We start from the raw sequence: 15,288 nt of genomic DNA on the forward strand, positions 1-15,288 counted from the left end.
TACATGTTGTTTCAATTCTTACGTATGATTCAAGAGTTATAACACCTGAACAGTTGCATCTAGTGTGGAATTTGCATGAACTATCAAATTTCCCTTGCCCCAAGTTTATACAGGCTATTAGAAACGCTGAAAAGGTCTTTGTTGAGGGTACTATGCAAAATTGTTTTACTTTTCCCACATTCCAAACATATGACAGCCGTAGCTATTCAGTCGTATCACCAGTTCCGGTTTACGAAAGACCTTCACTTCCGGGTTTGAAAATCAGCTCATGTTATAAAAAGCAGACCCGCGACGCATCCTCCACATAATAAAGTGAATCGACTGAACTGACAGAGCTACCGCTACAAAGCTACCGCTACAAAGAAAAATAATTTGAAAACATTGCTCAAATACTCTCTAAGGGCAAACAAAGTCATGGCAGACGTGATGGTATCACCTCAAGCCACGTGGGCTGTTCCTACCACGAACTCCAACCCTGTAAACTCCCTGCAGGAAAATCAATTTCCCGTTACCCAACGGCCACACTTTCACAGTGACACTAGACAGAGTAGGACAGCAAACTCCGCTTCAAGAGAAACAGAACCAGTCATGGAGGAAAGTGGTTGTGATAGCACAGACGGCTGTCTCTTTCTTGACGACAGTGTCAACGAAGAAGCGGATACACTGATGAACATGAAGTTGCCAGGTGAAGAAGGAGAACAAGAAAACACTGAAACAGACCAAGATGACATTAAACAAACACAGATAACAAACGGTGGTCATCACGTTCACGATCTCATTAAACGATTCGAACCTGCTGTGGGCCACGATGATCAGGGGGAGGAAGGAGACGATACTATCGCACCAAGCCAGGTCAAGCCAGAAGAGTCCATTATTGGTCATGTTGGAGGTTTCATTAATGACATCGGTAGAGGTCTAAATGATGTTGTGCACACCATAACTGGCGACATCGGTGGAGGTTTAAATGATGTTGTGCACACCATAGCGGATGGCGTGAGGAAGGTAGTGCAGAAAACGCGCTATGTTTTTCCATCGGTAAGTTTTGGTTTTCAAACAAAATCGTTAAAATCAACATCATTGGTTTGGTCTTTTTAATATGTAAACCAGGCGCAAAATTAAATAGCAATCCCTCGTAAGAAACTACAGGTATTTTACTTTAAAACATCACACAGAAATAACCTCCAAATCAAATTTGTTGCGGATCACTATACGGGTAGGAACAACAGAATGCTCATGTCCATTATTATCGTCTCGGTATTTCAGCATCGTCTTCCTGCGCTCGGGTTCTTTAATCCACTCACCTTATCCATAGAATTTCCCAAACTTATTATAATTAGAATGTTGTACAATGGCTCAAGTGCTGCTGACCACGTGGCGCACGAATCAATGCAAATTTGAGGAACTCTTTGACAAACTGTTTTGATTTAAAGGCAATGGACACTATTGGTAGTTACTCAAAATAATTATTAGCATAGAACCTTTCTTGGTGATGAGTAATAGGGAGAGGTTGATAGTATAAAACATTGTGAGAAACGGCACCCTCTGAAGTGCCATAGTTTTCGAGAAAGAAGTAATTTTCAACGAATTTGATTTCGAGACCTCAGATTTAGAACTTGAGGTCTCGAAATCAACGATCTAAACACACACAACTTCGTGTGACAAGGGTGTTTTATTCTTTCATTATTATCTCGCAACTTTGATGACCGATTGAGCTCAAATTTTCACAGGTTAGTTATTTTATGCATATGTTGAGATACACCAACTGTGAAGGCTAGTCTTTGACAATTTACCAATAGTGTCCAGTGTCTTTAAACGTTGTTTTATAAGTCGACAAAAAAGTGTGTACTGTGATGGAGGCAGTGGATTCTATCGGTATTAAATTACTCAATTTTTTTCTAAAGCATAAAACCTTACTTGGTAACGAGTAACGGAGAGCTGTTTATAGTATAAATCATTCTGAGAAACGGCTCCCTCTTATAAGTAACGTAGTTTTCGAGAAAGAAGTAATTTTCAACGAATTTGATTTCGAAACATCAGCATTAGATTTTGAGGTCTCGAAATCAAGCATCTGAAAGCGAAAGCACACAACTTCGTGTGAAAATGTTTTTTTTCTTTCTTTATTATCTCGCTTTCGATGTCCAATTGATGTCAAATTTTCAAAGATTTGTTAGTTTATTCATATGTTGAGATACACCGAGTGAAAAATCTGGTCTTTGACAATTAACCAATAGTGTCTAGTGTCTTTAATGAGAATAAAAACCCCAGAAAATGTGTATTTTTAACAAAAAAAATGTAAAATAAAATATAGTAAACAAAAAGATGCGGCCTCAAAAAAGGATGAGGGAAGGGACGCGAGCGATCCAACTGTTTTTAATTTTTGTTTGGCCTAATATCTGGAACTATAGGTAAAGGCCTTTCTCCACTCTCTGAAACCTAAACCAAATGTATATAAGAAGGTTAATTGTTTGTCTTGTTCTTGTTGGTAGAGTCACACAGATGAAGATGAAGGCGCTAGTAACATTCGTGTCCAACACCCCCGTCTAACGGGGAATATAGTCAGCCTGGGTATGAATATGCATAAGGGCATAAGAGGTCATGTTGTGCAGTCCGTCACACCAGGAGGGCTTGCACATAAAGCTCACATCAAGTGAGTTGTTTTCTTTAAACTTTGAGGTTATAGACGTTTCTTTTGTTGATAAACAAACCGCCTTTGGTTGGCATGGTCGGCCGAATGCTAGTAAAACATTCAATCGTATTAACAGATGTTTTAACCAAATTCAACATTTTCTGCAAATGTTCAATTAATAAGATACCTCTCATAATTAGTTGTTTTGTTTTTAACAAAATCAATTTTGTTTGTTACATTGTACTTTTCTTGATCTTTTCTTGATTAGCGATTTTTTCTTGATTTGCACTTATATGGCTTTCCATAGTTTTCCAATGTGGGTTGGCAAAAACTTGGGCTGGGACGTTGCAAAAGAAAGGTCTATTAGCATTGTTTTAAAGAAGTTATATGAGATGTGATAAATTGCGCTGTCAAATTCAGTGACATTTTAAGAATGTTGACTTGATATCATAGGTTTGCAAAAATTGATATTTTTGCAAGGTGTGTGGGTGGGGCCCATGTCATTTTAATATATCCGCCATATTGGTTATTGTAACCATGGGGTGTGAGGTGGGTGGATATATTTGGGTGACCGAGGAAGCCATTATGACAACCAATCTTCTATCTATTAATTCCTCTTCCAACATAATTGAATTTGTTTGTTTTTCTTCAGGAACAATGATATTATAAGAAAGGTGAATGATACTGATGTAGGAGACTGGGAGTTTGAAAAGCTTCAAGAGTTCTTCAGCAATCAAACAAGTATCGTAATCAAACTGGTAGGCTAAACACATTTCTTATAAACTTTGAAAAAGTATTAAATAAAATCAATTGTAGGCGTTGGCGTGGCCTTAAGAATTGTGAATGAGGAGACTTCTAATTTTGCCTCTAGATCAACTGTTCATTCAGCAGCCATGATTGAATAGACTACCGCCCTCTATTGGCGGAGATGTGACATTTAGGGATATGGAGAAAAATCTTGAGGGTTCATTTTTGGACAAAGTAGAAATTGGAACTGCTACCAAGAAGCATCTTTGCGCATTATATTTTGTTTGCAATGAAATTGATTAGTTCCAAACATAAGGATACATGTAAATAGTTTTCAGAAAATTTCAAATTAGGCAACCTATACCATAGGTCCAAAAATGCTTTCTGCCTTTTTGAGTTTGTTGATACATATTTAAGTAATTTAAGTAAAAAAGGCATTTTCTTATTTGTACAAGCTACATGTAGATGAAACAGATACTATCCTAGTTTATATACTGTAACTGTGAGTAGGTATACACATTCAAACCAGGGACCTTTAACAAAAGAGGACAAAAGGGCCAACGGTTCGGAAAATATTCACAGTTGAAAATGTGTACAAAACCAATGGGGGCTGTTGCAAAAAGGTTTGAACAAAAGAGGGACAATAGGAGATCCAAGATTGCAGGTGAATAAACACGGGTGTGGGTGAATTTACCACTGACCGTTAGTTGTACTTTCTTTGCTTTAAACTCTAGGTTATTGAGCGAGAAAATGGTGTGGATGAGAACGGTCAACCTCGCTTTATCACTTTTACACTCAGCATTGAGTTGACTTTTGAAGGTATGTTCACATTACATTACTGTGTCATAAGAAGCATGAGTAAGATTCAATTACATGTATTATAACACCCATTACGAACACTCTGCCTTGATTGCTGTAGAGCGTGTGACATATGATACATGTATGTCTTGTTTTTACTAGAAGGCCAACAAGGTACATTATACCCGTAGCAACCGATGAACTTTCCCATGGCAACCGGTGTAACCCATGGCAACCAATATACTATCCCAAAGCAACTGATGAACTATCCCATGGCAACCGGTGTACTATCCCATGGCAACCAATGCAAAATTCCATGGCAACCAATGTACAATCCCATGGCAACCATACTATCCCGCGGCAACCGATGTACAATCCCATGGCAACCAATATACTATCCCACGGCAACCGATGTACAATCCCATGGCAACCGATGTACAATCCCATGGCGACTGATGAAACTATCCCATGGCAACTGATGTACTATCCAATGTACTGTACCCATGACAACCAATCTACCGTACCCATAGCAACAGCAGCTTTGTGGTACCTTGGTGTCTAGGCACAGTACAAAAAATGTATATGTATGGGGTGTTATGAAACAAATATTGACTGGCTTTACTTGTGCTATGGTTGCAACTACGAATCCCTCGGTAATCCCCGGTGTGGCGGTTTCAGTCTTCCGCCGTGTTCAGTTTTCCGGGTGAGGTAGTCGGTCATATCAGCACGTTGTCTGAACGATTTTAGCTTTCCGGCGTGTTCAGTTTTGCATAAAAACAACTCTACGATTCCTGCGTTTGCCGCTAGTTGTACTCAACTCGTGGACGCCGCCATAACAGCTACCGGAGGGTAACGGATGACTCAATATGGCACTAAAAATGGACTACTTTCGCTTGCTGTGCGCAGGCATCGCATGACGCAATGCTACCGTATTTGGTCATTCGGAAAACTGAACACAGCAGAAAGTTGAAACCACCACACCGGATCATTCTTATTTACCCTTGGATTTGCCTTGGGAAAATAGAATACTAAGGATGAGTTTCGGTGTCATAGTTTTAACCAAGCACATCACAATTTCTATAATCTTTGGGTGTTATTGTTGTTAAGGTTGAATAGGAAGACAGCGGTTCACTACAATTAACAAGGCAAATTATTAATTTGAATTATTTGTTACAAATGGAATTCAATTTTGTTGAACCACATTATGACCCTTTTATTCACTCCTAGACGATCGAGTAGTTGCTGAAATAGATGTTAGTTACACCGCTTGGCCATTGGGTTACGATGGCAAAGAACCCTCCGAGTTGCCAACATATTTAATCTACCAAGAAGGGATCAAGACAAGTAAATATCTCAGCCTCCGAGAAGACTTCTGTGGCATGACAACTAAATGTACAGAAAACTGTAAGTCAAGTTATAGATTCAATTTGGGAGGTATACCTGGCTACAGTATTATAAGTTGATAGGGATACTATACGGCCAGGGATATTGGAACTGAAGGCCTTTGGGCTACAGTTTTTGGGTAAGCTTTTGTAATTCCAGGCATATGTCCCTGGCTTTTGTTTTGTTAGGTGTTCAGGCCAAAAGCCCAGAAGACCTCTTATTTTTGTTTGTTTTTTTATTTTTATTGATACTTCTTCTTCTTCTTCTTCTTCTGTACGTCCCTTGTCCCCTAACAGAAACATCTTTCCAAACATCGTATGAACTTGAAACTTCACACAGTTAGATATTCATTAGAAGAAACCGTGTGAGTTACGTCATGATGACGTCATCAATTCTTGAGTTATGAATATTCAAAGTTTGTTAATTCAAAAAATCATAACTTTTGATCTACATGAGGGATTCTTACAATAGAAACATCATCGGAATCGTCATTGAAAACTCCGTAAACGCCCCACAGACATGACCCCATTTCGATGTTGTCTTCCGGCTCAAAAAAGAGTTTGAAAATTTCAAAATTCACGTAGGCATACACACAACAGGTAGTGTATTAGCGGTGCAGCAGAGTCATGCTCCAGTGATCATTCATAGAGTGCGAAAAAGCTTCATGAAGAATAGTCTTTGTTCAAGGCGGTTTAAACATACATGCCCCTTACAGTCTTTTCTACAGTCGTTAATATTTCCCAAGTTCATATTTCCTAAACTACATAAGCTATTTTGACAATCTAAACATCATATAAAAGGGCTTTATGTAATTTACAGAAATGGATATGTTGGTGAACTTTCGTTGACCTTTTGACCTGTTTAAACCGGAAGTGACTGTGAAATGATTTGAAAGGGCATTGTTTATTGCCTTTTAGGTTGAAATTTACATCATTTGATGCTTTACCATCACAGCATACAAGTCTGGCAAAGGTCTGGTTTAAAAAATATTACCGATGACGTCACCAAATATACACTTTTACTAGAGTAATCATGTTGTTTTGACAGTTTTTGCAATTTGAATCATTTATTACAAATCTTGAGAACAAAGCAAGGTGTAATATTGGTTTTTTAATCCAGGCTTTTACTCCCGGAAACCAAACACCTTGAGTTTGTTCACAAACTCTCAATCTCTAGTTTTGATTATGTTTGTATGTGTTTTTACATGTATGCCGAATAAATAATAACAACGACTAAATAATGACGACAACGACAACGACAACGACAACGACAATAATAGTTATAATAATCATATATTATACTATATTATTGAATTGAATTGAATTGTATTGAAACAGGTTACTTTAAGATGTACACATACAGTCCAGGTTTTGGGTCCCCAAGGGTTTTATACAACACCAGCATGAAGGCACCATTGGACTTTGGAAAGAAATCAAGAATTGTAAGTAAACCTCCAACACATTGATCAAGAGTAACAAATAAATAAATCAATCAATGACAGGAAATGATGCAACCTATACAGAAAAATGAGTTCTGAGGAGCTGGTATATATTGACATTTTTGAAAAAGTAAGCAAGATTGTTATCAACTACGTCAACAAGTCTGGGCACTTTTTGTAGAACACAAAACACAATGTCCACAATTTGTCGTCGAATTTGCAAGATAATATTGGAAGAAAAAAAACACCCATTTCACACGAAGTTGTGTGCTTTTAGATGCTTGATTTCGGGACCTAAAAATCTAATTCCGAGGTCTCGAATTAAAATTCACTAAGTATTTTCTTGTAAAGCTTTTTAATAATTATAATTATTGTAATAGTTTTAATGATTGTAAATTATGTCGCAATTCAGCGGTATGCTTTAGTGGACAATTATTTCTAATTCAAAAACTGTGTTACTTCAGAGGGAACTGCGCTACCAAGTAAGTTTTTATGCCAACAATTATTCAGAGTAATTACCAATAGTGTCCAGTGCCTTTAATTATGTTTTGGATAAAAAATATATCAAAGAAATTTATGAACATACCTGTACCCTATTACCCCTCCATTAATGATGAATTTGTTGACCTTTCACCTTTCTAGGGCACTGACAATGGATTAACTGGAACCGGAATCAGCACAACCAATGACAAGCGCTTTTTTTACTTTCGGAAACAAGGTTCCTCGTGTGTGTTCGAGCTCATGGCTAAAGAAAGTAAGTATTTTATCTAAAAAGTATGAAAGATTACTCATAGTCCGGTCTACACTCATATCAGAGATTACTCATAGTCCGGTCTACACTCATATCAGAATATTTGAATACCTCTGGGTTGGATGAAAAACTAGCTTCTTTACTACATGAAGGACAAACCTGATAAATAATAATAATAATAATAATAATAATAATAATAATAATAATAATAATAATAATAATAATAATAATAATAATAATAATAATAATAATAATAATAATAATAATAATAATAATAATAATAATAATAATAATAATAATAATAATAATAATAATAATAATAATAATAATAATAATAATAATAATAATAATAATAATAATAATAATAATAATAATAATAATAATAATAATAATAATAATAATAATAATAATAATAATAATAATAATAATAATAATAATAATAATAATAATAATAATAATAATAATAATAATAATAATAATAATAATAATAATAATAATAATAATAATAATAATAATAATAATAATAATAATAATAATAATAATAATAATAATAATAATAATAATAATAATAATAATAATAATAATAATAATAATAATAATAATAATAATAATAATAATAATAATAATAATAATAATAATAATAATAATAATAATAATAATAATAATAATAATAATAATAATAATAATAATAATAATAATAATAATAATAATAATAATAATAATAATAATAATAATAATAATAATAATAATAATAATAATAATAATAATAATAATAATAATAATAATAATAATAATAATAATAATAATAATAATAATAATAATAATAATAATAATAATAATAATAATAATAATAATAATAATAATAATAATAATAATAATAATAATAATAATAATAATAATAATAATAATAATAATAATAATAATAATAATAATAATAATAATAATAATAATAATAATAATAATAATAATAATAATAATAATAATAATAATAATAATAATAATAATAATAATAATAATAATAATAATAATAATAATAATAATAATAATAATAATAATAATAATAATAATAATAATAATAATAATAATAATAATAATAATAATAATAATAATAATAATAATAATAATAATAATAATAATAATAATAATAATAATAATAATAATAATAATAATAAGACTTGTAATGCGCACATGTCCACCCTGCTGGGTGTTCAAGGCGCAGTAAACCAAAAACAAAACAAAAACAAAAACAAAGAAAAACAGACACAACACCTCCTCCTGATGTAAATTCTATTGAGAATTCTTTCATACAATTCTCATTAGATGTATCTTTGGTATATAGGACTTGAGGCATTTGCAAAGTGAGGTACAAGGTATTAATGTATATTTGGTTAGCGGTAACACCATGTGGGTATCTACTTGCCAGGTAGAGTTTTTTCTTTAGAAAACTGTCTTTCTTTATTCTACTACCCGGAGTAGGTTTATCAGATGTTCGGGAGACTTTACTTCTCATTTCTGAAAAGAACTGTTCCTGCTTTTTAAATGCCAACCGGGCGGAAGGTATAGAAAATTGACTGGGACTACTACTTTAGCTTGTAGAATTATTAACGGCACTACCGCGGAGTCAGTTCTTGAATTGGTCTCAACTAAAGACTAGAAGTAAATCATGAATCACACTCCAATGGTCGGTAAAGAGCGTTTTCATTGTATACTGGTAGAGTGTCAGTGCTCTCCCTTAACACTAGACCTGCATACAATGTCTAGTAAAACTGCCACAGGCTAGTAAACAACCACCTATCAACTTCTTGTGTTTTTTCTTCCATTATTATCTCGCAACTTCGACGACCGATTCAGCTCAAATTTTCACAGGTTTGTTATTTTATGTATATGTTGAGATACACCAACTCAGAAGACTGGTCTTTGACAATTACCAATAGTGTCCACTGGCTTTAACGCTCCAACTACTATTTTCCTCTTTTTCTCGCTCTAGATTTTTTCCTGACAGTTGACAACGATGGTACTATTACGGAGAAATATTTTCCAGACTTGAAATCTGTACCAAGTGCTGGACTCTTCAAGACTGTCATTCCTTCAAAGTCTAATCTGTCAAAAGAACAACTATCAATTAAACAATAAGACAAACATTTGAAAAGTATTTATTAAGAGATTATGCACCCATCTCATAAATTATTGTCTATATTTGATCAAGTTTTGTAAATATTTTAAGTGACTTAATTATTTTCTTAAAAGAGCCCCCCCCCCCAGCCCCTAAAAGCGACAACAAACAAAACAGTAAACATTTGACAGTGTGGGCTTTATTTATTACCTGTATGTTTGGGAGAGGAACTTGTTACCAAGGAATATTGTGCGGCTGATTTCCTGTGGTTTTCCTAACATGTTTTATGTTATCTATAAAAATGCAAACTGAACTCAATCTGCATCCAGGAAGTGAAACAATAATAATAACAAGCAGGATTCCGCGCTACGCGCGGCACTACTTGCAGTGGCTGCGCCCATAGCTCTGTTTTGGGTTAATAGATTGACGAAGTACTATATGCATACATAATTATACATGTAAGAGAGGCGTATTCAGAGGAACAGAGGTTATACACCCTTTTTATAGTTGGATTGGGAATTGTATTTAAATTGAATGAGGATCCTAAGTTCTAAAAATTCTATACTTTTTTTCTTTTTCTTTTATTTGTGTCTCAATTTTTTTTCATATAAGTGTTTTGCCATTTGTTTCTTTTTGTCCATGCCCTTTAAACTTTTTTTAAGTGTAATTATTTCAACTTGTTTCTTTGTTGATGTTTTGGTGTATAGTTTGGTAATCCCCATAAGGGAGCGAATTATTGGTAAATCGTATGTTTCTTGGTATCGATGTCTAAGTTTAGTTGTGGATGTAGTGTTGTAGGGCCATATTATGTAGGTTTTTTTTTCTCTTCATTTCGTTCTTTTTGTAAACTGTTGATTAGTGTAAGAAAAATGGTAGTGTAAGGGGGGGGGGGAAATTGGTTGTCACAAGATATTTGTTGTGTATTTACTTTTTGGGTATTGTTATGCTATTAAGATTGAAATATGAAGTACATTATTATATAAAGGATATAAACATAAAGAGGCATATGAGACCACGTCGTGGATGAATACAAAAGTAAACTTATTATAATTCACGTGCTTGCCAATAATAGTCAAGTGCCTCCATACCAATCAGAAGGCCTTTGTCAAAGATCAAATCGGACAAAAACATTCTTATAACCTCATGAATTTGGCATTAGTGGTATTTTGGTTGCCTTCTCAACAAATCAGGTCCCTCCATGAACAAACCCATAGTCACCGTCAATAAACGCGCCGAGTTACTCAACCAAAGGCTCGTAAGAGACTGGTATAATATCCTCCTCAACAGTAATCATCGGTACTAAATACCAGAGGAGATATCCGACTAAAAAGGTTGAATAGTCTCAGCAATATCAGAGTTTATCCGACTGAAAAAGGAAGAAATGCAACCTCCAGATGAGCAGACCCTGGTACCATTGTGCCATACACATTCATTCAGAATCCTATATTGGGGTTCACCGTCTCTTACGTAACTACGTAAAAGCTTGCCCCTAGTCATGTGACATAGCAACTGTCTCTACAGTCTGAGGAACTCAAATTTAAGTGGTAACTTGTAATCAAGCACACCATTGTACGAGAAGAAATTCAAATCTTACACGCAAATGGCTTAGTGCCATCATAGTCCCCAAAATTTCAACATATAAATGAAGTAATTAAAACCAATTGAGAGATGCCTTCTAGTGTTGGACTAGGGCATTGAAGTTGTGTAGGTAGGGATCCTTAGGTTTGAAGTGGTCTCAGCATCCATACACATGTACATGTACATGTAATGTACATGCTTATATTGTATAAGTTTTGGTTCATTTGTTCTTGATATTTTCTCGACTGTATATTTTCTGATTGTATTTCTGATAAAACTATTTCTTTCCATACTTTTTGTACCGGTATATTTAGCCCAGATGCTAGATGGCTCTCTTTTAACATCGGTCTCATCGCAGTCGCCATTACAGCCCACCTGCGATACATGTCTAAACTGCAAAGTTTTCAAAGTTCACAAAATGCGTGGTACTTTGATTGAAAATGTAATGGCGACTGTGATGAGACCGATGCAAAGAGAGCCATTTACAGCTCAACAAGGTGGGCTAGGGTATATGTATGAACCTTATATGTGAACTTTCAGAATGAAATTGTTAAGTTTGTTGTTAATATTACCCAGTACTTTAGTTTTAGTACTTTAGTATTGTTAAGTTTGTCATCCAGTGACATTGAACAAATAGTTCGGCTTTAAACGCTTGCTAACCTCCATTCTGTAGTCTACACTTGGTACATCTACCGGCTGTTGGACACTTCATATATTTGCCACTTCGTACCTTTGACACATTCGTACCGTAACCAAATTGGTCTCTTTGTACTGGCAGGGTACAAAGTGACTATCAGCTAAGTCACTTGTATCTCAGAATAATCAGAAACGATGCAGAAATCTTGATTTAGTACAATGTATGAGGAAGTGTCTTGTAAAAAGGTACTAAGTGTTCAAGGTACGAAGTGGCCAAAGTCACTTCTTACCTTGCAAAGGTAAAACGTGTCCAGGGTACAAAGTAGCAAAGGTATGAAGTGTCCTGACACCTAACTATCAGGAAAAAGCTCCAGAAAGCTTTAATATTCCAAACAGTCTGGAACATTGGGTATTTGGCTCAAATCAAAAGTTATATATACAAAAGTTAAAAAAACGCTTGTCTGGTTTTAGTTCTGCATCTAAAGCATACTGCTGCCTAGCCTTGTCCAAGGCTCTTTATGCAAGCACCGGCCCGCTCTGAATTCACAAACTTACATAGATACTATACTACACGGTATATAACAGTACTTGATACCGTGGGGTCGAAGCATGGCTTTTTGAGGTGATCGACGAGGTTACAACGAGGCTTTATCAGTCTCCTATGAGGTACAACAACCTATAGTATCTATGCAGTTTGTGAATTCATAGCGGGTTGGTGCTTGCACAAAGAGCATTGGACAAGGCTAACCGCTGTCCAAACGGGTTTTGAGTTACCACAGACTGTAGTGTTTAGATAGATTGAGGGCAAGTTATTAGGGAATTTCAGACAAACTACATACGCAGTAAATGAGTGTTTAGAATGTGTACACAAAAAGTTCTTTTAACTCAATTACCGAAATTTCAAGTAATAAAACGATATGAACTATTAATGTTTTTTATACTTCTATAAAGAAAGCAAAATATTTTTAAAATGTTTTTATTTTTTGTCACAATTTTTGGACCAATCAAGTACATTAACTTTGTAAGTGTATTTGATGTGTATTGTACAAACTAATTTACTAGTTGCAGCTTCTTGAAGTAAAAACAACCTTAGTTAGTGATGCAAACCAAAAGGAAAGCTACTTTTATATTTGCTCTTCAGTACTCAAATAAAGTTAAGCCTAGAATATCACACAGCTCATGGTCATGGTCTCATTTGTCTGTAGTCTGTCACAAAAATTGATGATATAAATGGCCCTGACTCTTCAAGAAGGATGTTACCGACTAGGGTTTCTTTAAAGACACCGGACACCTTTGGTAATTGTCAAAGACCAGTCTTCTCACTTAGTGTATCTCAACATACTCATAAAAGAACAAACCTGTGAAAATTTGAACTCCATAAGTCGTCCAAGTTGTGAGATAATAATGAAAGAAAAAACACCCTTGTCACACAAAGTTTTGAGCATTCAGATACTTGATTTCGAGACCTCAAAATCTAATTGAGGTCTCAAAATCAAATTCAGGGAAAATTACTTCTTTCTCGAAAACTATGATACTTCAGAGGGAGCCGTTTCTCACAATGTTTTATACTATCAAAAGCTCCCCGTTACTTGTTACCAAGTAAGGTTTTATGCTAATAATAATTTTGATTAATTACTAATAGTGTCCACTGCCTTTAAGAAAGATGTTACCAGCGAGGGTTACTTCAAGGGATCAGATATTTCTTCTGATAGCATAGCTTTACTGGAAACCAATCCTAAACAAAGGTGTGAAGCTGTGCATGATGTAGTATTAAAAGGAATATGTAACGATAACAATAAACAAAACCCAGCATTTTAGCAGGCAACATGATTGATTCTGCCAAGATTACAAATTATTGATCGCTTTCTAGCACTGCATACACCTGCAAGAAGCTGATAATATTCTATGTATTATAGGCAAAGCCTTTAATACACCTTTCAAGTAAGCTTGGGCGATATCACGATATTATCGAATATCACGATATTAATTTGGAAACGATTTCGATATCGGATGGATTTGGTTTTAATCGAAATATCGATATATCGCGATATCGATTAAATATCGCGATGTATTTGCTAGCTGAGACATCTTGCACCCCATAGGTTTGGAGTAAAACCAGAAGAATAGGTCATTTGAACACCTCTCTTATGCTATGACTGTCTCTTCTACAACTTTCACTTGGAGTTTGAAGACTGATGATTCAGGGGTTTCCCTTAACTTTTTTTTTCAATCGCCCGCCGGGCGAGTCAACCAAAATTCTCGATCGCCCGCAGGTTTTTTCACTAGCCCACATGTAATTATACACAAAATTTTCAAAACGAAAAACCCCCCCCCCCCAAAAAAAAACCCACGAAAGTGAAGCCTATAAAATTGCTTTTTTTTAGGATTTTATATCTGAATTTTTACCTTAAACTATCCCTTTTCCATCAACAACAACTTTAATGACTTCGTGGTTAGGGGGTCGGTTGATTTGAACATGTTTTGAACTCCGTTTGCAACAAAATCTTCATGAATCAACGATCAGTCAACAACGCACATTGAGAAATAATTAATGAATTGCCCCGTAACGCCCTCTGTTGGCAAAAGTTGTCCATGTTATTGGTTGTCCAAGGCTGTACATTGTGATATATCGTGAATAAAATAAATCAATATCGCCCAAGCTTACTTTCAAGCCTTATTATGGGTGCATTTGTTTAGCTTCCCTGTGTCGACCTTCCAGTGCTCACTTGGGTGAGCCCCCGATAAGAGCTAATTTAACTATCACTCACCCTCTCATGGTGATGTCATGCACCTCGGGCCAGCCCCAAAGTGACCTACTCCACAAGCAGGGCACTTTAGGCTGACCCAAGTGAGCCCCTGGTATGACGTACAAGCTATTCGAACGCACCGGGGTAAACCGGGGTCAACCCAGGGAAGCTAATCGAACGCACCCAAAAATATAAGTTTTCCCGATTTTTCCAAGGGAAAAAAAAAAATCAGACGACAGACTTAAGTGGGAAGAGTATGATGCCTGATATAATGGCAGCACTTAAAATTGTTGAATTGGGCAAATATATTGAACTTGGTTCTAGCAGAGAACACTGGATTAAACATCTGAATACGTTGGCGTGAACATATTCCTAGCCTGCTTAATGAGATGGTGTCATAATTAGGTAGATTTTTTTGGCTTACACCCGTTTCAGACAGGTGTGCCAGATATAGATTAGGAGCGACTCTAG

The 15,288-nt window shown here is 35.1% G+C and overlaps 1 protein-coding gene across 1 annotated transcript; it reads left to right on the forward strand.

Moving 5' to 3' along the window:
- LOC139944911 (uncharacterized) lies at positions 1 to 13,245 on the forward strand. Its single transcript, XM_071942084.1, has 8 exons — positions 1 to 1,035; positions 2,487 to 2,647; positions 3,279 to 3,384; positions 4,108 to 4,192; positions 5,399 to 5,575; positions 6,892 to 6,995; positions 7,635 to 7,746; positions 9,731 to 13,245. The coding sequence occupies exons 1-8, from the start codon at positions 415 to 417 to the stop codon at positions 9,874 to 9,876; spliced, it is 1,512 nt and encodes a 503-aa protein (XP_071798185.1). The 5' UTR covers positions 1 to 414; the 3' UTR covers positions 9,877 to 13,245.
- The last annotated feature ends 2,043 nt before the right edge of the window (positions 13,246 to 15,288 follow it).

This window comes from Asterias amurensis, chromosome 12 (genome assembly GCF_032118995.1).
Source record: "Asterias amurensis chromosome 12, ASM3211899v1".
Lineage (NCBI taxonomy): Eukaryota > Metazoa > Echinodermata > Asteroidea > Forcipulatida > Asteriidae > Asterias > Asterias amurensis.